This window comes from Lissotriton vulgaris, chromosome 7 (assembly GCF_964263255.1).
Source record: "Lissotriton vulgaris chromosome 7, aLisVul1.2, whole genome shotgun sequence".
In the NCBI taxonomy this organism is placed as follows: domain Eukaryota; kingdom Metazoa; phylum Chordata; class Amphibia; order Caudata; family Salamandridae; genus Lissotriton; species Lissotriton vulgaris.
Genome location: NC_141695.1, coordinates 491,599,771 through 491,625,728, shown reverse-complemented (window position 1 = coordinate 491,625,728; position 25,958 = coordinate 491,599,771). Strand labels below are relative to the sequence as shown.

At 48.3% G+C, this 25,958-nt stretch overlaps 1 protein-coding gene and 1 pseudogene across 3 annotated transcripts in view; both read right to left on the bottom strand.

The window, feature by feature from the left end:
- LOC147701936 (manganese-dependent ADP-ribose/CDP-alcohol diphosphatase-like) overlaps positions 1 to 25,958 on the bottom strand; it is a 114,226-nt gene that overhangs the window by 28,318 nt on the left and 59,950 nt on the right. For all 3 annotated transcript variants that reach the window (XM_086930562.1, XM_086930563.1, XM_086930561.1), the window contains 2 exons: positions 7,759 to 8,399; positions 7,300 to 7,416 (listed from right to left, as the gene is read on the bottom strand). In XM_086930562.1, the coding sequence (XP_086786688.1) occupies positions 7,300 to 7,416; positions 7,759 to 8,399 (758 nt within the window). The remainder of the gene's footprint in view (positions 1 to 7,299; positions 7,417 to 7,758; positions 8,400 to 25,958) is intronic.
- On the bottom strand, positions 24,177 to 24,823 carry LOC147701937 (F-box/LRR-repeat protein 14-like; annotated as a pseudogene).

Here is a 25,958-nt window from a genome sequence, read left to right as displayed (position 1 = left end):
GGGCAAAATTACAGATCCCTATGACAAAGAAGGTATACATCTTACAAATCAAAACATGCCCCAACTCCTGGCAGACAATGGAGATTAGTCTGAGCTAGCCGTCAACATAAAAAGACAATAGGACTCTCCAACATACGTGAAGAGCAGTCAAACATGGCTGAGGCAAAAGAAAGAGAAAATATTGGATTAGACAAGATACGTGACCGGCATTTATAGGCATGAGGGCAGCAAAAAATAAACTGATGGAGGCCAAATCTGAAAAGCTTCAGAAGTACAAGCAATAATAAATCAAAGGAAACTTATAGCCTTGCCAGCCAAGCAGGGGAACTAGCCAGCGGAGGAGAATGGGGGAAAGTCTTTAAGATCTGGGGTAAATCTTGGGCAACATACAACAACCCTATCATGGAAAAGCAAGACAGACTACTTACAACAATGAAAAGGGATGAGGCAAATTTGGTCAAGCACTTCAAAGATGTTTTGAACAGGCCAGTATCAACCAATGAAGCAGACATCTAAGAAGCAGACAGGCTTGGATATGAACTTTGCCCCACCACCGAAACAAGAAATCGGCACTGACATCCGATCTCTCAAGAATGAAAAAACCATAACCAGGACAGCCTGAATGTAGAGATCTTCAGGGCAGCCAAGATCCTCCAACCCCGGTTTACATTTGGGAGGGAAATAAAGTACCAGACGACTGGAACTAAGCCATCATTATACACCATATATCTGATGCTGTGGACAAGTAGGTATAGAAGAGCAGGCTGGGTTCCGCAATGGTAGAGGGTGGGTTGTTCAGATACTTACTCTACGCAACATTATAGAGCAGTGCATGGAGTGGGAGAGACAAACTATACATCCACTTCATTGATTTGGAGAAAACATTTTACAATATCCACTGTGATAACCTTTGGCGGCTACCGGAAGTCTATGGCATGCTGAGCAGATAATTCTCCTCCTCAAGAGCCTCTATGATATTTTGCCTACAAGGTGGGAGATCGTGAGCATAGCTTCACAGTCAAGATTGGTGTGAGACAGGGATGCACGATTTCAGTGTTGCTCTTCAACCTAGTCATTGACTAGGAGATGGGACATGTAGTAAATAATAAGAAGACTCCACATCCAGGAAGGTGGCAGGTAAGCAGTTTATTGCAGCAGATAGAAAAGTAACAGGACCGTTTCCCATCTGGCCAGGAAGTAACTGACACAGAATGGAATCATTGATGGTGACACAGAGAGAACTATGTTAACAGTCTAGAAGGTTGGAGCCAGGACAGGCAGGGAAAGGACAGATAGGAATAAGCCATGTACAACACATCTCCCCCCTTTGGATACCAAAAGAAAACAAGAAAAGAAAAGAGCAAAAGAACAGTAAAAACTCTTAATGAACATAGTCATTCAAATAAGCAGGAGGATGGCGAGAACGTGGACACCTTGAGCAGACGTTGGAAGAAGGAATAGCAGAGGTAGTAGCAGAGGCAGAACTCCCAAGCACATCATCACACACAGATGAAGAAGCATCGCCACCACCCACCTCCCCCCGTACAGCAGGTAAACCACGCAAATCAGAATCTCTTTGAGCAGACAACATGTAGCCACTGCAACCCGTCTCAGAAGAATTAAGGTTACAATCTGAAACATTTGAGGCCTTTTTCTGATATAAAGCAACCCTTCTGTAGTTCCATTTGGCACCATTCTCAAGCAGAACAAACTGGGGAAAAGCTTTCTTAACGCGAAATGGACCGCTGAACTTCGAGAGGCCCTTAGTACAGCGACCTGGCTTGACTTTGACTAAATCACCAGTGGATATGGGAAGAGAGGAAGCATTTGAAGGAGAAGAATGCTTACTATCTTCCCTCAACCAGGCAGGAGTTAGCCTAGAAACAGGGGAACGACCGCGCATTAGTTCAAAAGGGGACTTTTCGGCTTGCCCATGGGGCGTTGAGCGGTATGCCCAAACCAACTCTTGTACACGCTCATCAGAAAAACACCCACTAGCAACTGACATTTGTATCACACCCTTTACCAGTCGATTGACTCTTTCGCACAAACCATTACTTTCAGGATTATAAAGACAGGTGCGGTGATGAGATATTCCACATTCACGCATGAAACCTGCCATTTTGTGAGAGGTGAGCTGGGTGCCATTATCCGTAATTAGAACTGAAGGATAACCCTCATTCATAAAAACAGACTCCCCAAGACCGACACCGCTTGCGTCGACCATTAGAACAGAAGAACGTCTAATGTCGAAAGGAGTGAGAACATCTGAGGACTTAAGCTCAGATTTGATGCTGTTAAAACAAGACTCTTGTTCACTCATCCAAGAAAACTTGACACCTTTTTTTAACAAAGATCTTAAGGGAGCTGTCTTCGTGGAAAAATCTTTTACAAACTTGGAATAGAACTCAATTAGCCCCATGAAGGACCTGAGTTGTTCCTTATCTACAGGAGAAGGCGCCAGTTCAATTGCTTCTAAAAGGTTTTTCTTAGGCCTTACACCCTCAGCAGAGAGACAGAAACCCAGATATTCGACCTCTTTGACCAGAAATGCACATTTTTCACGACGTAACGTGAGACCAGCATCAACAATTCTACCTAAAGCATTGCGTAAAACACAATTATGTTCCTCCAAGGTATCGCCAAAAATGAGAATGTCATCTTGGAAGAAGATAACTTTATCTAATCCCTTGAATACCTCAGTAACCATACGCTGGAAAACACTGGCAGCAGAGATTAGTCCAAAGGGTAACCGGGTAAATTGAAAAGTTCCCTCGCCTGTAATAAAAGCTGTAAGATGTTTCGAGCTGTCATCCAGACGAATCTGGTGATAGGCGTGCTTAAGGTCTAACTTGCTGAAGAATCTAGCCCCCTTAAGGGTGGAAACCAATTCACCTATATTGGGTAAAGGGAATATGTCAGCCACTACGCATTTATTCAAAGAGCGTAGGTCTACACAGAAACAAATTTTGTTGTTGGGTTTCTGTGAGATAACTACGGGAGAAACCCATGGAGAAGCTTCAATCGGTTCAATGATACCTCCCTGAAGCATCTCTTCCAAAACAGCCTTAACTTCATCACGCAAGGCAAAAGGGACACGCCTCGCTTTGTGCTGTACAGGAATACTGCCCTCCTTTAACAGTATTCTGTGTGTGTATCCTTGTAGTTCACCTAATTCCTCCCGAAACACCTGACTATGATTGGCAAGAATGTCATCAATGTAGCAATCATCCACAACTAGAACAGGTTCATCAGCTCTGGGATTAACAATTATGTGTAAGTCATACTGATGAGAACGTCCCAGTATTGCGGGACCATCCACAGACACGTAAATCTTGCCCCAGGTTGACCTATTTTTGAAAACAATCATCGCTTTAAAGTAACCAAGAAGGTTGATTTTCTCACCCTGGTAACCGGATGGAAAAATATCACACACATCCAGGCATTTATTTCCCCATACTTCCTTCAGCATAGACGAGGGAATAATAGTCCACTTGGACCCGGTGTCAACCATCAAATCGACATTTTTCTCATCAATCAAAAACTTTGCTTTGATTATCCGCTCTCTCTTCTCGACACACGCACATACTGAATCATACAATACAAGTATTTTGTTGACATCACGCTTTAGGTCATTGTAATCACTCACTACTGTAACTCTCTGGTTGGTTCTGTTCTTGCATACCTTTGCGAAATGACCTAATTTACCACACCGTAAACACTCCTTGTTGTTAGCAAAACAAAATTTTGCGTCAGATGTATGAGAATAACTCCCACATCTAGAGCACATTTTAGACACAAATTTGTTACTAGGCTGTGGTTGCGGCCTATTGAACGACTGTTGAGGCATATTCTTCTTTTGTAACACATAACCTTTCTTCCTAACTATCGCAACAGCAGCCGCTTCATCATCACTAATATCGCTATTGACCATTTTATGGGATATTTCAGCAACTTTGGAATCAGTACCACCTTTTGATAATTCCTTAATACATTTCTCACTCTCCTCAACTACTTTAGCAAGCTCGATTGCTACTTTGAGAGTGGGGTTCTTTGCGGCCCACAAGCGTTCCTGGATCTTTCTATTATTAGCCTGTACAACTAATTGGTCCCTAATATGTTCATCTGCCATTTGGCCAAAGTTGCATTTAACAGACAATTCGCGTAGGCGAGCAACAAAGTCATCTATACTTTCACCCTCAAGTTGTTTGTTTTTTTAAAATCTATAACGTTGAAGGATTAGGTTTTCCTCTCTTCCGAATCTGTTCTCCAGCCTGGCAATGGCTTCTTTGAATTCATCCAAAGGTTGTGAAGTGGCAGAAAGAACTTGCGGTAAGTATTTAAAAAGTCGTTGCCCTTCTTTTCCCAATGTGGTCATCAATAGTGCTTTCTTTCTCTTGGCAGAGAAACCTTCTCCATCCAGGGCTTCAATATAGTCATTAAACATAATGATCCAGTCCTCCCAAGGAGTGGAAGGATTGCCTGGTTCACTCAGGAATTGTGGAGGAAGGGCGACATTTATGGATTGTGCCATGATAGTCTTGAACTTAAAGAAAACTTATCGCTGACCACGGAGCACTGTGAGTTTAATGTAACATGTAATCGCAAGAGAGTAGCTAAGATGAGAATTGAATGCTGTGGTCACGAACTTTAAAATGGATTCAGCACCATACTCAAAATTAACTTTTAACCTGCTTGCCAATATTGTTAAAACAATAAATGTCTCACAGTAAATAACGAGCTTACTTGTAATGCTTGCTTCCTTGTGTACTGAAGTCTTTGAGATCTATTCACGGAATCGCCTCAGCGTTAAACTTTTCAGCGTTAAAACAATAAATGTGTCACAGCAAATAACGAGCTTACTTGTAATGCCTGTTTCCTTGTGCACTGAAGTCTTTAAGGTCCATTTACGGAATCGCCTCAGTGTTAAACTCCTCAGCGTTGGACTGCCGAAGGTAAGCACAGGTTAACACGAACAAAGATGGCCGCTTGCGTATGTCGTCACGGAGGTCACGTTAATGACCTCGCGTAGGCAACGCGTAGCGTCCAGAAGTTCAGTGTTCCTGTGAGCGCGCAAGACGCTCAGACACAGCTCACGCTCTTGACACTGCTCGCGCTCACAGTTCCTCGCGAGGCAGTTGACATGGCAACAGAAAGAACAACATACGCACCGTTGTTGTTAGGCTCCGTTGCTAAGTGACGCTGCTTACGGCAACTGAAGAGGAAAAGGCAAAGAAACGCTGAAATAAGACTTCGGATCTGGAAATCTCGACGTCAAACAGCTGCGGAAGAGGTAGTCGACGGAAATACAAACGCTGCAACTCGTGAGTTCGTTGGGGAACGGATCACCGTTTTTCCAGTCTTTTCTTTAGCTGCAAACGAAATTGGAATGGCCAGATGCTCCCGTCCAGAAGTCGCCAAAATGTAGTAAATAATAAGAAGACTCCACATCCAGGAAGGTGGCAGGTAAGCAGTTTATTGCAGCAGATAGAAAAGTAACAGGACCGTTTCCCATCTGGCCAGGAAGTAACTGACACAGAATGGAATCATTGATGGTGACACAGAGAGAACTATGTTAACAGTCTAGAAGGTTGGAGCCAGGACAGGCAGGGAAAGGACAGATAGGAATAAGCCATGTACAACAGGACACTCAACAGAAGACCGAAGAGGCATCAGATGGACCTTATACTCTACACTGGGGGACCTTGAATATGTGGATGACCTAGCCTTGCTCTCTCACACCAGCACATGCAGGAAAAGACATGTTGCCTCAAAATCTATGTACAACAAGTGGGCTTGAAGTTAAACATTAAGACATCAGACATCATGCCACTCAACAGCCCAAACCCTTCACCAATCAAGGTAGATGGAGGTGACCTAGCCATGTCTGAAGAGTTAACCTACCTAGGCAATACTTTTAGACATGAAGAAGCTGCAGCCACTAACATCAAGAACAGACTGTATGAGCCCAGGAATGCCTTCAGGATGCTGAACAACGTGTGGAAGTCATCTCAGTACAGCACCAACACCAACATGAGGCTTTACCAGAGGTGTGTTCTGTCCATACTCTTGTATGGATCAGAATGCTGGTGGATGACAAAAAGTGTCATCATCAAACAGCCAGCCTTTCTCACCAGTTAATCTGAGAAGAATCTTGCACATTTTTCCGCCACAAACCATCTCCAAACAGGAACTGTTCACCAAATGCAAGCAAGCATGAAGGACACCATCATTTTACGAAGAAGATGATGATGGATAGGACACACCATCAGAAGTGAAAAAGACTCCATCACAACAGAAGCTCTCCAATGTACCCCAGAAGTCAAACGGAAGAGAGGCAGGTCAAAGAACACCTGGAGGTGAACTGTGGAAACAGAACTGAAGAACCCTGAACCACAGCTGGGGTAGCGTACAGAAATGTACCCAAGACAGACAGAAGTGAAGCTGATGGATTGCTGCCCTACATGCCAACTGGCATAATAAGCAATAAGCAGGTAGTATTCATTCATATAAACTCCAAAGAAACTCCAGGTTGTATTTCAAAACGACTTGAAAACCGCATTCTAGTAAGCAAATCGTCCAAAACATAACATCCCAGCCAACATGTGTTTTGGGGTGTGTCTTAGTCCTCCTAGTGCGGTGTGAGGACTCTTGAAATCTAAGGTTACATTGGCTCTTTGAACAAAAATATTGTTGGTGGTTTTCAACACCCGCAGCTCGACAAAGGCAAAAGGGACCACCTGTGTTTTTAGCTGGGCAGCGGATTTTTGTTTTGTTGAAGGAGTCATCCACGCATGAATTGGCTTCCATTTTCTTTGCATCTCTACTAGGCTATCCTCTACACACATTCTTTATGTTTAGGTAATGGTGAAAATATACATCTAGACTTTATTAGAGACAAGTTGCTAACATTTAGAGTTTGACAATGAAACTGGATATAGTGGACATAAGAGGGCTGATTCATAGATAAAGACAAGATGGTCATTACTTTCAGGTGGCTTTCTTGGCTTTGAAAAACAGAACTGCTAACGCTACCTAAGCTGGCAAAGGAGAGGTCAGTGAACATAAAAATAAGCAAGGTGTAAATGCACTAGGAACATAATTATTAGTGGTTAGGGTTGTGCTCACAAAGACTGCACCTGCCTCCCATGCACTATAGAAACACTTTAACTTAATACCAGTCTTTTTCCAGTCCCAGCATAAAATACAATATTGGCAATTGTAACATAGAAATTTCAAATTAGTTTTATTCTTTGAGGCTAGCACTGCAACACTAATAAATTAAAATAAAATACCTACCAGCTATTACAACCTTCTCGTTGTTCTTATCTGCAAAGGTCAACACTTCTTTCAGCCAATCCAACTGGTCATTGCTGAACCCTCCATTGAATTCCAAACAATATTCCTCAGACAGATCTACAATAAAAAGGAATGTTTATTATCAAGAAATTACCAATGTACACATTAGGGTGTACCAAGAGATATAGAAGTATTACTTCCATGGTTCCTATATAAAAATAAAAAACTTAAAAAAAATATTTTTCTTGAGACACAGATTAAAAGAGGGTTAGCCAGTGCACAGATAAAAAGCACAGAAAATGAACTAAATGAGCAGGTGAAATAGATTGTAACAAAACGCAAAGTAGTAGTCAAGATAAGAGTGAGACACAACCATAAAGATTTAAGCCCCTGTTCTTGAATGCTTGAATTCAGATTGCCCTTATTCCATCAAAATGCACTGCAACAAGGTTTACATACCTTGACAGACTTCAGAGTTCTCCGGGTTGTCTGAAAACATGCAATCCACCGACTGCTTATATTTTGGGCTGTCCTCATCTCTGCCAAGAACACTGAGGTCATAGGTGTCAACTATAATGAAACGAAATTTTGGGAAGGGGCTAAAATGGTATGCATAAAACTGCACTGGGCCACTGTTTTCAGGACAGTTTCTTGCTGTAGTACTGGGCCATAACGGTGTTTTGTCTTCAAGTGCTTTAGTGTTAAGCTGAGAGGCTATTAAAAAATCCCTATTGAAGTTATAAAATTCATGGTTCCCCCACACATGATGGAATGGAGCTTTACTCTTTTCAATCTCTCTCAGAATTTTCTCAAGTGACTTATGTGAAGTTTTTTGCTTGACGTTGACACCATCGATGATGTCACCAAGCTGAAGAACAAATCTGGGCTGAGGAGCCGCAACATTCCACTCCTCGATAGCACTTTTCAGGAGATAGTAGCTGTTTCGGTAATATCTCATTTTGGTCTTCCAAACACTTAAGGTATCTTCTTTATCAGCATACTGAATATCAGCTATGACTCCAAAAGTAAAGAATGGTTCTGGACTCAGGCTGCTTTCTTTACATTCAGAGCAGATCCCTTTCAAGCATGTATCATGAAACCTACAATAGGAGAATGAGAGAGAAAGACAGAACAATGTTGATTACATAAAAACAAATTTTGAAGGTATCCATTTAAAGAAAAAGGCTGCACAGCTCTCGAAGGAAGCTAATATTACTAAATAGGAATTCACTGCAGTTTTTCTTCTATAATAAAGTTCTTATTGATAGGAAAATAAGTATAATCGCTGTTCAGCACCAGAAGGGAGCAGCACAAATTTCATGTTTGATTAACACATGGCTTAAATAAGAGGGATCACATATATTAACAAATGGTCTAAGGACAGAATGGCCGTGGACTCCTAACTAAGGCCTACACCATTCAGGATTGCATGGCTATCAGTATGGCGCTGACTAAAGCATACTAACCATCTCGGGTTTAGAAAATACAGTATTTTCAATTAAATTACACATGTAGAGTTGGCATTAAAAAATAAATTGTTAGGAAATCGGTTAAACTATTCAATGCGAAAAGTGTGTGCTTAGGCCAATTGTGTGTACAAGGAAAAGAAAGGAAACGTAGGATTTTCGTGCAACCCATTTTTTCCTGGTCACTCCCTTCTGCCACCGTCTAGCTGACTGAACTCTTAGTAAAGGCACACTACATATTGTTCTTCTCGGGCACAATGCTACCCATTTTAAATTAGTTCCATATATGCAAGTTATGACCTTCAGAAAAAGATTACTGCCCTCAAAAAGTATGGGAAATGGTATTTAGAAAAATCGGAAAAGGCGCCAGGATTGAATTCTGGAAAAATGACTTGCGAAGTGCCATAATAATTATGCAACATTATTACAGCTTTAAAATGACCTCAAGAGGGGATTGTCCCAAATTTCTGGACCACAGGAGGATCAATCTCATGTCATAAAAACGTCATGATAAGGGTATAAAGTACCCACTGCCGTACATGATTAGGATATTGCAAGTCACAAAGGAGTTCCATATCCATATAGGGCAACGAGGCAGAAGGCAGAGTTCTTTCATACGGTTATGGAACTCCAAGGTGACTTGCAATATCTCATCATGTATGCCAGGGGTACTTTAGCCCATATAATGCATGGCCACACCATCACCTTTCCCACAACCCACTTTAAACCTTGGTGTGCATCTCTTTCATATCAAAGAGCAAACATATTTGCAAACATGAATAAAAAAAGAAAACCTCTAGGGCAAAATTAAACACATCAAAAACCTGCTAGAGATTGGTAGCAAAGATATAGGAGAAACAATTACATTTTTTTTAAAAAGCTGAAGTAACTCGGAATATGTAGAAACATGCAGAAAATATCAGATTGTATCTATCTAAGGATTGTAAAAATAAACATTCCCTCAGCTTGTCATTGTAAACTATTAAAATAGAGCAGTAGAAAGAAAAGCAATTTTATGTTTTCCTTGCTTTAAACAGCTGCATCAATTATGTTCCCCTCAACTGCTTTCTCAGGCAGCATGCAAGAGACATTGTGACGTCAGAACTCGACTGAAAAAACTCATAGTATTCAAGTTCTGATGTCTATATATAACTAGACTCGAATACTATACATATATATAGACATCAAACCTCAAATAATATATTATGTGTGTATTTATATTTATTCACTGAAAAAACCATAGGTTTCAGGCACGTTATAGTTGGAAGTTAGCATTTAAAAGACCTTACAAATTCACTGAAAAAAACATAGGTTTCAGGGACATTATAGTTAGTTGGACATTTCACTTGTACAAAACCATAGAAATTCTGCCCCACGGTCCCGCCTGCTCCCCGCCTCCTGCAGGAGCCGGCATTATTTTTCCACAAGGGGAGCTAGTGACATGCAGTTCCCCTTGTGGAAAAGCAATCCTGCTTTGCTTCATTGAAGCGAGAGTCCATGACGCAAAGCAGTGTTTGCAATGACAGGGAGGGACATTGCAAACAACAGTGTCCTGGGGTGGGCACCCCGGGACACTGCAGGAGCAGGCAGTGGAAGTGGCAGTCTCCAGGGCCAACTAGGGCTCCAGGAGGGGGGCCGCGCTGCCCCCTCCCTTTGTCAAAGTAGCCCAGGGGACCTGGTGGTCTCCGGGGCAGGGGGGCCACTATGGACCCCCGAATTTAAATAAGTATGTGCCCCGGGGAGGTGGTAGTCCCTGGGGCTGCGGGGGGGCCACTTGCCCACCGCATCTAATTAAAGATGTCCCCCCACACATTCACTTAGCACAAAGCCAGGGGGGGTGGCGCGTGCCCCCGCATGTCATTACCATAGCGGGCCCCCGCTATTATTTTTAGGTCGAGGACCGTAGGTTGCGCTTGCGCAGTCTCGGTCAGAGATTTAATGATCCTTAGTATGGGGCCTTCAATCCGCCCCTCTTCTCCATTGGCTGGCCTCGTAAATGCTGGCCAGCCATTGGAGGCGAGGGGAGTCACTCCCTTTAAGCCCTGTCTTTTCCCGATTGGGGGCGTTTTTTCTCTCTTCTTTCTCTCCCTGACGTCATCGGGAGAGAGCACGCCCCTCATCACTCTGCCTGCACGCTCAAATCGGCTCTCTGATTGGTTTACAACTCCCCAAAGACCCTACCATTGGTCTTCCTTATTAACCAATCAGAGGGCAGACTGGCGCGTGTAGGCAGCGTGAGCAGACAACAGGCGATATGGATACCGCGTCACCCCGCTCACGGTGCCTCACCCTCCCTCAGTCAGAGCCTGCTGCAGTCCGAAATCTCCCTGATCGGCGCCTGCGGACCGGCGATGTCTTCGAACTGTAAAGAAATCCATTGGACACTTTCAATTAAGAGCTCACTCGGCTTTTATTCAGTTACACGTGCAGAGGCACATGCGCTGGTAATGTTTACTTTCAATTGCTGGCTTCGCGCTTGGCTGCACGCACTGAATCTCTGATTATTTTCCAAATGGGATTTACTCGGCTATTACTCAGTTACACGCGCTGAGATACAAACGCTGGCAATGTTCATTTTCAGTTGCTGGCTTCGCGCTTGGCTGCACGCGCTGAAGCTCTCTCTCCTGCACTTTGGTTCAAAGCAGGCTTTATTTGTTCTTTAGTGTTCACTCACACTCGCGTTTATTTCTTTATTCAGACGGCTTTTCTTATCTTAAATTATTTCATGCATTAGAGCTCGCGCGCTCGGTTTACTTTCAACCCGGTTTTCTTTTTACGCTTGGCTGCACGTATTAGAGCTCATGTGCTATTGTTTATTTTCAATTCCCTTCATGCTTGACTTACTTTCAGTCAGTTTCTTTACCATTTAGCTGCATGCGATGAAAATATATATAGCTGGACACCTCTGTGCGTGTGCTCTGGACTTTCCACCAGGTTTTGGCTCTGACCCCCCAGTGCCCGCTTTGCATAGCAGACCTCTGCATTTCCTCCTTCTTCACCCATCCATGCCTGGTATTTATGTGCCTTTCTTCTCCAGAATTCTATGTCAGGACCGGAGGCGAGGATTATGCTAATTTCTCTCTTCGCTTTATTAACAAATTCAGCACAGCAGCTCATCATGAATGTAACCAAAACTACATTTCCCATAACCAGGGAGAAGAAAAATAACATTTCTTAAGTCCTTTAACACTGTCCACAACACTTCAGGCCATAATAGACGCCATCACTTCCTGCCCGTCCTCTTTCTTCGCTGCTCGGCAGCTCGAGATAAGTGTTTTTATTCTGTCTCTACACTTTGTATGGGTTTTGATACTTTGAGCCTTTCTGGGGCACATATTTGGTGTGGATGGTGATTTCTTTTCACAGATCCCTTAGTTGTCCGCGGGAACGTGTCTGCGCTCCTTACGCGGACTTGCTCCACTCTTTGGGCCGCGGTGCGGTCCTCCGCCCGGCAGAGGGCGCTGTGGGGGGCGACGCGCCTCGGTTACCGGAGCGCGTTTCTGCTGTCAGTTACCACAGATGCGCTCCGGTCACCGTTGCAGTCCGCGCCCAACTTGGTTTCTGCCTGTGAATCGCCCAGCTTAGTACTGGGTCTGTACTACTTTGTTCCCCTTGTTTCTCACGCCCGCCCTGCAGGTCGGTAGTGGTGCGTTGCACCTCGGGATTTTTCCCGCACACGCCCGGTCGCCGGGTAGGTACCTCTCTTGTGGCCTACAGTAGCTGCCACGCGGACGCCTGAGCAGACAGTTGGGTCCCCCTTTAAAACGTTTGTGGGGAGATTAGGTGTCCCACGGGTTGACAGCCCCAGAGAAATCCTGCCTGTGGGCAGCCAAAAGTTGTCTGAGAGTCCCTCAGCTTTAAAAAACTTGCCTCGAGTGGGGTGTTGGCTCTGGGGTTACTCGAACAGGTGGAAGTGCTAGTGTGTTGATCATGGAGGCTACAGATGAGCAGGGCAATTATGAGGAGGAAGATTCCCTTGCGTACCTGCAGTGGGATGAAGGTTTTTATAATTAGGTGGATGACTCCATTTATAGGGCTGTCTCGGAGCTAATGACGCCCATGGAACAGCGCCTGGCGGATAGAATTGATCAATTGTGTGCCAAAGTGACCCCTAAAGTGGCGGATCCATCTACTGCGGAGCCGGCTACACCGGCGGACGGTGAGAAGCCTCCCCCTCCCAAGACGAAGTGTGTAGAAGGGGTGGATTCCGACGCTTTTGAGCGCCTTAAACAGGCATTCTTGGAGCATATCGCTCCCATTGTGGTGCCTCAGCAACCTGCCCCAGCGTCGGAGGTTCCCCCTCCGGAGTCCCCCACAGTCCCAGCAAGGGGGCACGCCGGATGACGTGGCGGGGTCCTCAAGATCATGGAGACCTTCGGTGTCTACTGACCCACCGAAGTCAGGCATTTCAGACATGCTCGACCCAGATGACATCGTGCCCCCTAGGTCGGCAGAGTGGGTCCCCGCCGAGAAGGCGGAGCTGTACGAGGCGTCCCGCCTTAGGAAGCCATTAGAAAATGAGGCAAGGAGTAGGTTGAGGGCGGAGTGCCCGTGCCCCACTTTGGCGGGTAAGGTATCCCTAATGCCGGAGATCGAAGGAAAAATAGCAACATTCTTAGCCAAATTTATAAAAGACCCTAAGAAAGGGATTGATCGGTCCTAGCGGGCATGCCAGGACAAGCTGCTGGATGCCATTATTCCAATGACCAAGATCCTGGACATGGCGGAGGAGGCCCGTGGCTCCGGTGCCCTCATTGATCCTGCGGTTTTGTCCGCCTGGGCGCAGCGCGCCATCTGTTTCATGGGGAATGCCAACTGCACGCTTTCAACGGAAAGGCGCAGGTCACTACTAATTAAGGTGGACTCCAAGTTGGGCGACCTGGCTTGTTCGGAAGCAGGAGCGTCGGCGCAGAGAGGTCTATTCGGGGAGCCTTTCATTAAAGAGCTAGGCAAATTTGTGGATACGTTCACCTCCCTGGACAAAGCACAGGCAAATATAAAGAGGGTTTTCACCCCTCGGGTTTTCCACGGGGCCGGTCGGGTAAGGAGCTGCCCGCCCGGCCGTGGAAGAATCAACAGCCCCAGGGAAGGGGGCAAGGCTCCGGGCGTGGCCAGTACCAAACGGACCTGGGATATACTAATTTTTACCCCACGAGAGGACAGAAGTTCCGCGGACGGGGAAACTACAGAAATCAAGACGGAGGAGCCACCGGTAAGTGTGATGCCAGCTGCGCAGTTGCGAGTGGGTGACAGGCTGGCGCTCTTCCTTCCCGCTTGGAAGGCCCTTACAGGAGATGCCTGGGTGCTTCAGACGGTCGGGGGTTTCCACATAGAATTTCTTGGGACGCCCCGTCAGAGAGTCAGGCCCCGTCCGATAATATTCTGAGAGGCGGACACTGCCTTGGTGGACGAGGAGGTGTCCAGTCTGCTCCAGAAGGGGCGGTGTGTCGGACGGAGGTGCACCCCACGGGGTTCCTCAGCAATGTCTTTTTAGTGGACAAGACGGATGGCGGAAAACGTCCTGTCATCAACTTCAGAGAGTTTAACGAGTGGCTGGTGTACAGACACTTCAAAATGGAAGGCATACACCTGCTTCGGGATGTCCTCCAGCCACTCGATTGGATGGTGAGACTGGATTTGAATGATGCATACCTGGTGGTGCCGATTTTTCCCCTGCACTGGAGGTTTCTCCAGTTTCTTTGGAAGGGTCAAGCATACGAATTTTGTTGTCTGCCGTTCGGCCTTTCCTCTGCTCCTTGGTGCTTCACCAAGGTTCTGAAGCCGGTGGTTGAATATTTGCGGGCTCGAGGGGTCAGGTTGATAGTGTACCTGGACGACGTCCTCATTATGACTCAATGTCCGACGCAGCTGCGGACCCATCTACGGATGGTGGTGGACTTGCTCCAAAGCCTGGGGTTCGTCATCAACGAGCAGAAGTCCATTTTGTCGCCAACCCAGAAGGTCGTCTTTCTGTGTTTCGAGATCAATTCAGTGGCAGCCGCGCTCCGTCTGCCCTCCAGGAAGGTGGCGAAGTTCAGGCACGAAATTCGCCAGACCCTGGCCAAGCGGAGGACTTCCTTGAGACAGATTGCTTGCTTGGTGGGTCTCTTCTCAGCCTCTATCCAGGCGATTTTCCCAGGCCCGTTGCATTATAGGGCCTTGCAGCGCTTAAAGGCGCACCACCTTCCGGAAGGCCTTACCTATTCTCAGGTAGTGCCGCTTACAGAAGAGGCAAAAGAGGAATTGGAGTGGTGTCTGTCCCATATAGACGCTTGGAACGGAAGAGTGATCTTCGGTTCGGCCCCCGACTTGGTGATAGAGTCGGACACAAGTCGGTCGGTTGGGGGGCGCGGTGTGGGCAGTTTTCCATAGGCGGAAGTTGGTCTCCGCAAGAGCAATGTCTCCACATCAATTGCCTGGAGCTCCTGGCGGGCTCCTTTGTGGTTCAGTGTTGGACCAAGGACAGGCTCCAAGCTTCGGTCCTTCTGAAGATGGACAATGTGTCGGCGGTCAGGTATATCAATCACCTGGGCGGCACGAGGTCGAGAGTTCTGGCAAACCTGGCCAAGCAGTTTTGGGAGTTTTGCCTCTCCAATCAGGTCCCAGTCACGGCAGAGTACCTTCCAGGAAGGGACAATTTGGTGGTGGACTGGCATTTTCGTCACCTTCGGGAGGCCAGTGTCTGGAATCTGGATCCGGAGATCTTTCGGTGCTTGCAGGACAGCTGGGGACCCTTTACGGTCGACCTGTTTGCCTGTCGGTTGGATCATCAGTTACCCCGGTTCTTCAGTTGGAGGCCGGATCCGCTAGCGGCGGCAGTGGACGCTTTCAGTCAGGACTGGAGTCAAGAGAACGGTTATGCGTTTCCACCGTTCTCAATGATAACGAGGGTGGCGGCTCAGGTTCGCAGGCAGACGGCATCGGTGGTCCTGATAACACCGCGTTGGAGATTGCAAGACTGGTTTCCAGTTCTACTGGAACTTTCTTGGGATTTTCCAATCCCACTCCGCCCGACTCCCCACCTGCTGCTGAGTCCGGAGGGGGCTCCTCACCGCCTGGTGGAGGAGGGTTTCCTCCTGTTGATGGCGTGGCGGATTACAGGCAAAGTTGGAGATTGCCGGGCCTTTCGAGCCACGCTGAACTCCTCCTGTCCAGGGCTTGGGCAGACAGCAAGTCCAAGTGCTATAGGTCTGCATGGACACGGTGGGTATGTTGGTGTATGCTACGGGAAGTGGATCCCGTGGTCGCGGATTTGCCTTACGTACTAAACTATCTGGCGGATCTGGCGCAGAAAGGCCTTGCCTACAGGTTGATAAACTCAGTTCGCTCAGCGAAATCGGCAGGGCATGCACCTGTGGACGGAGCTCCCCTAGGGGAGCATACCTTTGTTTGTAAACTTCTTAGTGGGATCAGGTTGTCACTCCCTCCAGGACCACGTTATTCGGTGTTGTGGGATGTGAATCAGGTGTTGAATCTATTGCTGTCTTGGCAACCCTCCTTTCTAGGGAAGAATTGTCAGCCAAATTGGCGATGTTGTTGTGTCTGGTGTCCTGTAGGAGAGTGTTGGATGTTAGAGCATTAGACGTGACTGCAAGAGTTTTTTCTCCTGAGGGAGTTACTTTTACGGTGAATAGACGGACCAAGTCTACTACACACACGATCTCCTACCCTGCTTTTGCAGATTCGCCCAAACTTTGTGTGGTGCAATGTTTAAAAGCATATGAGGAAGCCACGGAGGAAGTTCGTCCCCCAGACGAACGGCAACTCCTTATAGCCCTCAATAAGCCATTCAAAGCGGTGTCCTCTCCCACCATTGCACGTTGGGTGCGTTGGATCATGCAGGAGGCGGGCATTAACACAAGGGCATTTGGTGCACATTCAGCTAGAGGAGCAATGGCCTCAAAAGCCTTTAGCTTGGGAGTGCGGTTGGAAGACCTCATGAGAGCAGCGGACTGGTCTTCGGACTCCATGTTTAAGAGGTTTTATTTCAAACCTCTGCTGAATGTGGCTCAGGTGGTTGTCGATAAGCTTTGAAGGAGCATAATCCTCTCCTCTGGTCCAGACATAGAATAGAAATTTGCCTAGCCTACGAGAAGGTAAGTTTAAATTCTATTAAGGACGCGTAGGCGAGGATTATCCCTCCCCGCAAGCACGTGGTTTGCTGTTCCCGCCCCGTATGATCGTAAGTAATCTTTTTCGATCTCTAGTGGTTAAGATACAGTTGATTGCAGAGAAAGTACTTTATGATTTTTGTCTAATGACCCTGTTAAGATATTTTGCAAGTTCTATGAATGTACTTGTCATGGTTTTTCTCAGGTTGTAGGACCTACAGGTGACTGTTGTATTTTCTTTCAGGAAATGAGAATCAGAAGCAGTCTGGTTGAACGTGAGAGAGAGCCTCCAGCAAAGAAAGAGGGCGGGCAGGAAGTGATGACGTCTATTATGGCCTGAAGTGTTATGGACAGTGTTAAAGGACTTAAGAAATGTTATTTTTCTTCTCCCTGGTTATGGGAAATGTAGTTTTGGTTATATTCATGATGAGCTGCTGTGCTGAATTTGTTAATAAAGCAAAGAGAGAAATTAGCATAATCCTCGCCTCAGCGTCCTTAATAGAATTTAAACTTACCTTCTCATAGGCTAGGCAAATTTCTACTCTTGCTTTGTTCAGGGAACAGCAGCATCATCTGTTGGATCTGTGGAAATGGGGCACAACCTGGAAATGAGGCTGTGCACGTCTTATGCTAATCATCTCCCTGCTGTGTCCCCTCTCTTTCCTATTTCTATTTTATTTTGAACTGGGATGGCCACACTGTTCTCCCGTTTGCGCTACTTTTTCTGCCCTCTGTTTCCTCTAGTTTTTCTGCCCTCTGTTTCCTCTAGTTTTTCTGCCCTCTGTTTCCCCTCGTTTTTCTGCCCTCTGTTCCCCCTCGTTTTTCTCGTTTTTCTGCCCTGTTTCCCCTCGTTTTTCTGCCCTCTGTTCCCTCTCGTTTTTCTGCCCTCTCTTTCCCCTCGTTTTTCTGCCCTCTATTCCCTCTCGTTTTTCTGCCCTCTGTTCCCTCTCGTTTTGATCTGTTTTTCTGCCCTCTGTTTCCCCTCGTTTTTCTGCCCTCTGTTCCCCCTCGTTTTTCTCGTTTTTCTGCCCTGTTTCCCCTCGTTTTTCTGCCCTCTGTTCCCTCTCGTTTTTCTGCCCTCTCTTTCCCCTCGTTTTTCTGCCCTCTATTCCCTCTCGTTTTTCTGCCCTCTCTTTCCCCTCGTTTTTCTGCCCTCTATTCCCTCTCGTTTTTCTGCCCTCTGTTCCCTCTCGTTTTGATCTGTTTTTCTGTCCTCTGTTCCCTGTGTCTGGCTCTGTGTGTGTGTGTGTGTGCGGCTCTCTGTGTGAGAGTGTGTGTGGCTCTCTGTGTGAATGTGTGAGTGTGGCTCTCTGTGTGAGTGTGTGTGTGGCACTCTGTGTGAGTGTGGCTCTGTGTGTGTGTGTGTGTGGCTCTGTGTGAGTGTGTGTGGGTGGCTCTCTGTGTGAGTGTGTGTGTGGCTCTCTGTGTGTCTGTGGGGGGGGCTCTGTGTGTGTGTGGGGGGCTCTTTGTGTGTGTGTGGGGAGGCTCTGTGTGTGTGTGTGTGGGGAGGCTCTGTGTGTGTGGGGACGTCTATTATGGCCTGAAGTGTTATGGACAGTGTTAAAGGACTTAAGAAATGTTATTTTTCTTCTCCCTGGTTATGGGAAATGTAGTTTTGGTTACATTTATGATGAGCTACTGTGCTGAATTTGTTAATAAAGCCAAGAGAGAAATTAGCATAATCCTTGCATCTGCGTCCTTAATAGAATTGAAACTTACCTTCTCGTAGGCTAGGCAAATTTCTACTCTTGCTTTGTTCAGGGAACAGCAGCATCATCTGTTGGATCTGTGGAGGTGGGGCGCAACCTGGAAATGAGGCTGTGCACGTCTTATGCTAATCATCTCCCTGCTGTGTCCCATCTCTTTCCTATTTCTATTTTATTTTGAACTGGGATGGCCACACTGTTCTCCCGTTTGCGCTATTTTTTCAGCCCTCTGTTTCCTCTCGTTTTTCTGCCCTCTGTTTCCTCTCGTTTTTCTGCCCTCTGTTTCCCCTCTTTTTTCTGCCCTCTGTTCCCCCTCGTTTTTCTCTGTTCCCCCTCGTTTTTCTGCCCTCTGTTTCCCCTCGTTTTTCTGCCCTCTGTTTCCCCTCGTTTTTCTGCCCTCTGTTCCCTCTCGTTTTTCTGCCCTCTGTTCCCTCTCGATTTGATCTGTTTTTCTGGCCTCTGTTCCCTGTGTCTGGCTCTGTGTGTGTGTGTGGCTCTCTGTGTGAGTGTGTGTGTGGCTCTCTGTGTGAATGTGTGTGTGTGGCTCTTTGTGTGAGTGTGTGTGTGGCTCTCTGTGTAAGTGTGTGTGCGTGGCTCTGTGTGAGTGTGTGTGTGGCTCTCTGTGTGAGTGTGTCTGTGGCTCTCTGTGTGTCTGTGGGGGGAGGCTCTGTGTGTGTGTGGGGAGGCTCTGTGTGTGCGTGGGGAGGCTCTGTGTGTGTGTGTGGGAGGCTCTGTGTGTGTGGGGGGGAGGCTCTGTGTGTGTGTGGGGGGGGCTCTGTGTGTGTGGGGGGCTGTGTGTGTGGGGGGGCTCTGTGGGGGGCTCTGTGTGTGTGGGGGGCTCTATGTGAATGACTGCATGGGTGGCTCTGTATGGGTGGCTCTGTATGTGTGTGTGTGTAGCTCTGTGTGTGTGTGCAAATGCAAATGGTCTCGCATTTGTGAGAGATTAAGCTATTGGCATTGTAAATGACAATGCCATTTATTTATGTTTTAAAAACAAAAATATAAATAAAAATAATGTCATGAGCAATGCCAATAGCTCTAAGTTTAACAATGCTGAGACCATTGCATTGTAAATGCTTGTTTAACAATGCCCCCGGGACCTGCCGCACCCTGGGTCCTCATTAAAATGAGGCGCAGAAACCCGACCTTCATTTTTTTAAATAATTTCGGGGGAATTCGCGACCCCAACGCAAATTCCGCCAAAAATGTTTTTTTTAATGCCTTTTTGTGCCCTGGGGTTCCTTGTGGGACCCCCTGAGCAGGCCTTTACACCCTGTCCTCTTTTCTTGTTTTTTATATTTGTTTTACTGTTTATTTGATTCTACCAAGTCACAAGAGGGCTGCCAACACTTCCTGGTTTGGAGTGTTGGCAGCCAATCAGAATTGAGCTTGTGCTCGGGAGGGTTTGCAAATCCTCCTCGGTGCTCAGATATCGATATTTTTATTTTTTTATTTCTCATGAACTACTGAACAAATTTACACCATTTTGAACAAGCATTTACAATGCAACGGTCTCGCCTTTGCAAAAGTTAGGGCTATTATTTATGTGTTGGTTTTGAAAGCAGATAAATAAATGGCATTGTCATTTACAGTGCCAATAGCTTAATCTCTCGCAAATGCGAGACCTATTGCATTTGCAATGCAATAGGTTGCGTATTTATGCGAGTTTGAGCTATTGACATTGCAAATAACAATGCATTTTATTTATGTTTCAAAAACCAAAACATAAATAAAATGTCTCTCACACTGCTGTCTCTCTCACACTGCTGTCTCTCCCTAGAATACACATATGCTGTCTCTCACACTGCTGTCTCTCTCACACACACTGCTGTTTCTCACACACTGCTGTCTTTCTTACATACAATGCTGTCTCTCACACTGCTGTCTCTCATACAAACTGCTGTCTCTCACACTGCAGGAGTGGGTTGTGGGATGTGAGTTTTCAGCTCATATCTGGAGGGTGGGCGCTGCTGCGTTTCATGGGTATTTTTTTTTAATACTCCCCAGGGCATTAGTGGTAGCTTCAGAAGCTTTTGTTTTGGGGGAGGGATGTTGGGGGTCAGATGTCAGCCCAAAGCCCCGACCCCACTTCATGACCTTGTGCCCTCATGCCTCGTAAACCCAATTGGCTTATGATTTTGTCCCTTTATAGACACATCTCCTATAAGATCCTCCCCCCAATGTGAAATGTATCTGCAAGTTGGCATGCCTGGGTAGTAATTTTGTGGCAGTCAATGGATCACTGCAAAAATGCAGCGTACAATTCATTTATTTTCTAGTCCGCTTCAGGCGGAAAGCGGATACTGCAAAAACTGAGATTTTGCACCTGATTCACATTTGCATACTACGGCTAAGAAAAAGAAAATACTTGCCCACGCAAACTTAGCCACACACACACACACACACACACACACACACACACACACACAGAGCCACACACACGCACACACAGAGAGCCACACACACAAACACACACAGAGCGACACACACACACACACAGAGCCACACACACACACACATAGCCACACACACACAGAGCCACACACACAGAGCCACACACACACACACACACAGAGACATACACACACACACACACACACAGAGCCACATACACACAGAGCCACACACACAGAGACACACACACGCACAGAGCCACACACACAGAGCCACACACACACAGAGCCACACACACACACACACAGTCACACACACAGAGCCACACACACACACAGCCACACACACACACAGCCACACACACACAGAACCACACACACACACAGAGCCACACACACACACACAGCCTCACACCTGGATGTGGGACTGGCTGGGGATGCCATGTGCTGCTGGCTTTTCATGTTTGCCTGGCATTGGTCTGATGGAGGGTCCTTGGATGGAAGAAGGCACCAAGGGCAGAAGAGAGGCACAGGGGTGTCAGGATGCAGGGTGTACAGGCATGGTGCAACAACGGCAGCAAGAAGGCAGGAAGGCAGGGGAATGAGGGATGCACGGGGTTCAGGTAGGAGGCATCAATGGCAGCAGGGAGGCAAGGAAGTGAGGTATGCACGGGGTTCAGGTATGAGGCAACAACGGCAGCAGGAAGGCAGGGGAATGAGGGATGCAAGGGGTTCAGGTAGGAGCATTAAGGGCAGGAGGAAGGCAGAGGAGTGGGGTAGGCATGGAGTTCAGGTAGGAGGCATCAAGAGCAGCAGGGAGGCAGGGGAGTGAGGGATGCACGGGGTTCAGGTAGGAGGCATCAATGGCAGCAGGGAAGTGAGGGATGCACAGGGTTCAGGTGTGAAGCAGCAGGGAGGCAGGGGAGTGAGGGATGCACGGGGTTCAGGTAGAAGGCATTAATGGCAGCAGGGAGGCAGGGGAATAAGGGATGCACGGAGTTCAGGTAGGAGGCATCAAGGGCAGCGGGGAGGCAGGGGAGTGAGGAATGCACGGGGTTCAGGTAGGAGGCATTAAGGGCAGCAGGGAGGCAGTGGAGTGAGGTATGCATGGGGTTCAGGTAGGAGGCATCAAGGGCAGCAGGGAGGCAGGTGAATAAGGGATGCACGGGGTTCAGGTAGGAGGCATCAAGGGCAGCAGGGAGGCAGGGAGTGAGGTATGCACGGGGTTCAGGTATGAGGCAACAACGGCAGCAGGAAGGCAGGGGAATGAGGGATGCACGGGGTTCAGGTAGGAGGCATCAAGGGCACCAGGGAGGCAGGGGAGTGAGGTATGCATGGGGTTCAGGTAGGAGGCATGAAGGGCAGCAGGGGAGTGAGGGATGCACTGGGTTCAGGTGTGAAGCATCAAGGGCAGCAGGGAGGCAGGGGAGTGAGGGATGCAGGGGTTCAGGTAGGAGGCATCAAGGGCAGCAGGGAGGCAGGGGAGTGAGCTATACATGGGTGTTCAGGTAGGAGGCATCAAGGGGAGCAGGGGAGTGAGGGATGCGTGGGGTTCAGGTGTGAAGCATCAAGGGCAGCAGGGAGGCAGGGGAGTGAGGGATGCACGGGGTTCAGGTAGAAGGCATCAAGGGCAGCAGGGGAGTGAGGGCTGCATGGGGTTCAGGTGTGAAGCATCAAGGGCAGCAGGGAGGCAGGGGAGTGGGGGATGCACGGGTTCAGGTAGGAGGCATCAAGGGCAGCAGGGGAGTGTGGGATGCATGGGGTTCAGGTAGGAGGCATCAAGGGCAGCAGGGGAGTGAGGTATGCACGGGGTTCAGGTATGAGGCAACAACGGCAGCAAGAAGGCAGGGGAATGAGGGATGCACGGGGTTCAGGTAGGAGGCATCAAGGGCACCAGGGAGGCAGGGGAGTGAGGTATGCATGGGGTTTAGGTAGGAGGCATGAAGGGCAGCAGGGAAGTGAGGGATGCACTGGGTTCAGGTGTGAAGCATCAAGGGCAGCAGGGAGGCAGGGGAGTGAGGGATGCACGGGGTTCCGGTAGGAGGCATCAAGGGCAGCAGGGAGGCAGGGGAGTGAGGTATACATGGGGTTCAGGTAGGAGGCATCAAGGGGAGCAGGGGAGTGAGGGATGCGTGGGGTTCAGGTGTGAAGCATCAAGGGCAGCAGGGAGGCAGGGGAGTGAGGGATGCACGGGGTTCAGGTAGAAGGCATCAAGGGCAGCAGGGGAGTGAGGGCTGCATGGGGTTCAGGTGTGAAGCATCAAGGGCAGCAGGGAGGCAGGGGAGTGAGGGATGCATGGGTTCAGGTAGGAGGCATCAAGGGCAGCAGGGGAGTGAGGGATGCATGGGGTTCAGGTAGGAGGCATCAAGGGCAGCAGGGGAGTGAGGGATGCATGGGGTTCAGGTAGGAGGCATCAAGGGCAGCAGGGGTGTGAGGGATGCATGGGGTTCAGGTAGGAGGCATCAAGGGGAGCAGGGGAGTGAGGGATGCACGGGGTTCAGTTGTGAAGCATCAAGGGCAGCAGGGAGGCAGGGCAGTGAGGGATGCACGGGGTTCAGGTAGAAGGCATCAAGGGCAGCAGGGGAGTGAGGGATGCATGGGGTTCAGGTGTGAAGCATCAAGGGCAACAGGGAGGCAGGGGAGTGAGGGATGCACGGGGTTCAGGTAGGAGGCATCAAGGGCAGCAGGGAGGCACAGGAGTTCAGAGAGGACACAGGGGCCTCCAGGGGCACTGGGTAAGCACACGGTACAGAGATCCAACAAGGGCAGAGATGAAGAATGAAGGGTGTCAAAATTGACTGTCTCGAGCTCCAAGCAGCACGCACTCCACCCCTTCCCACCCCCCCCTCATCTGACCCCCTCCCACTGCACGTGGTTCAACAGCCCCGCCGAGGCCCGTATTGTCTTTAATTTCTAGCACTGTTTAGCAAGAGACTGGCAGGCTCGCTAAATAAATATGGCAAGCATAATTCATTTGATGATGACTAGTCTGTGTGTCTTGATTAGCGGATACGTCCCGTACCCTCAATGCCTTTGTAATCTTGGCTGCACGTGGCTGCATCATTTAGATAAGCATTTTACAAAGTAAATGCATGCGCTACACAAACATTAATTTCCGATATTTAGGAAATTTAAATATTAAGCGCCACCGCTGGCAGGCGAGCAAGGGCATAAGTCTATGAAGTGTCCCGTGCGACCTCACCTCACCTTCTCGCTCATCTGCCAGAGGCCCAGGTTGAGCATCTTGAGGCAGGGCAGCTGCGTGATGCGGTCCAGGCCGCGCTTTGTGATGCGGGTGCAGCCGTACAAGTGATGCGGGTGCAGCCGTACAAGTCTATCTCTGTGAGCTGCGAGAGATGGTCAGCGATCAGCTCCAGCCCCTGGTCCGTGATGCGCACGCACTGGCCGATGCGGAGGGTGCGCAGGCCGTGCATCTGGCGAACCATGCGATTGATGCCGTCGTCGCTGATATGGCAGGAGTAGAAGGACAGCGACTTGAGCCCATCCAGCCCCTGTGCTATGTAGGCCAAACTTTGATCCCCCACCTTGTCGCAGAAGGAGACGTCGAGGCCCGACAGACGCAGGCTGCCCATCGCCAGGTGCATGACCCCCGTGTCGTTGATGTTGTCGCAGGAGCGCGAAGGTGAGAGTGCAGGGCCGACATGTGCAAGAGGGGCCGCAGCCCTGCGTCTGGAATGCCCCCGCAGAAGCGGAGGTTCAGCACCCACAGCCCTCGGGGAAACGTGCTTGAGCTCCAAGTCAGTGAGCTTCTGGCTGTCTTGCAGGCTAAGCTGCTCCAGGCCAATGTAGCACTCGGCCGCGCTGAGGGTCACGCCGGCCAGGTTTTTATTTTATTTTATTTATTTTAAAAGTTTTATATAGCGCTGGCTTAACCCGTAGGTATCAGAGCGCTTTACATACATCCTTGTACTCTTTCATAAAGGTCGCATAATTTGTTTTTAAGGCATCATACATTAGGATTCTAAACCAGGCTTCCGTGCGCAGCAAAACGTGTGATCCTTGACAGAATAAAATAAATACGAGTCTAATTTATCTCAAATAACAAAATTAGAAGCGCGCAGAAATAAGCCAACCCCTAGTATTGCTGGTGCAGGGCCCACTTCTTGGTACACGGAGTCGGGACAAACAGGAGGCGCTAACCATGAGAAAACACTGCGTAGCACGCGCAGTTATCTGTGGGCCAGTGTTGGAAACTATCCCAACAATAGCTTGGGTGAGTATCCAGCGGACAGACTTCAGACGATACCCGGGCTCCAAATGTTGCGTATTTTGATATAATACGTATCCTGAGATCGTATTTAAGTTAATGACGCGGATCCGCTTTAAAATGCTCACATTTAGCCGCGCACATGGAAATGGCCCTTCATGTGCACAAGATCAAACAATTTGGTCAAGTGGAGAAACCGCTGTTACACTAAGGTCCTACCCACGATCTCAGTTTGTTCTAAAGGAGTAGCTGCGACTATTGTCTGGTCTCAAACCACGCCACATACCACTCCCTATGAAATGTAGAGGGACAGAATACTCCCCTCTACCAACACTACTTTTAAGTGAATGGGGTGCCACCCCTGCTTGGGAATGAATCCAAAATGCAGCTGCATCATTTGAACAAACACACAATACTTCGGGGGTCTCTCGGTGCTAGGGGCCTCAGGCCAGCCCTCTCGGTGCTAGGGGTCTCGGGACGGGGTCTCCGCTCGTGCGAGCTCTCACCTGCCCATCTTGGTGACGATCATCTCGTTGGTGCGCTGCTGGAAGTCCTCCCACAGCTCCTTGTCCTGGAGGCTGACGCTCACCTCCCACTACTGGGGGGCCCCGGGATCGGAGGTCTTCATCTCCCCCTACGGCCGCGGAGCTCGGGGGGCCGCCGTTGGACGCTCATCCTCCCGGTTCGGCTGGGACTCCTCTGTGCGGTAGTTGCTTCGCCGTGAAATGGATACAAAAAAAAAACAACCGCTC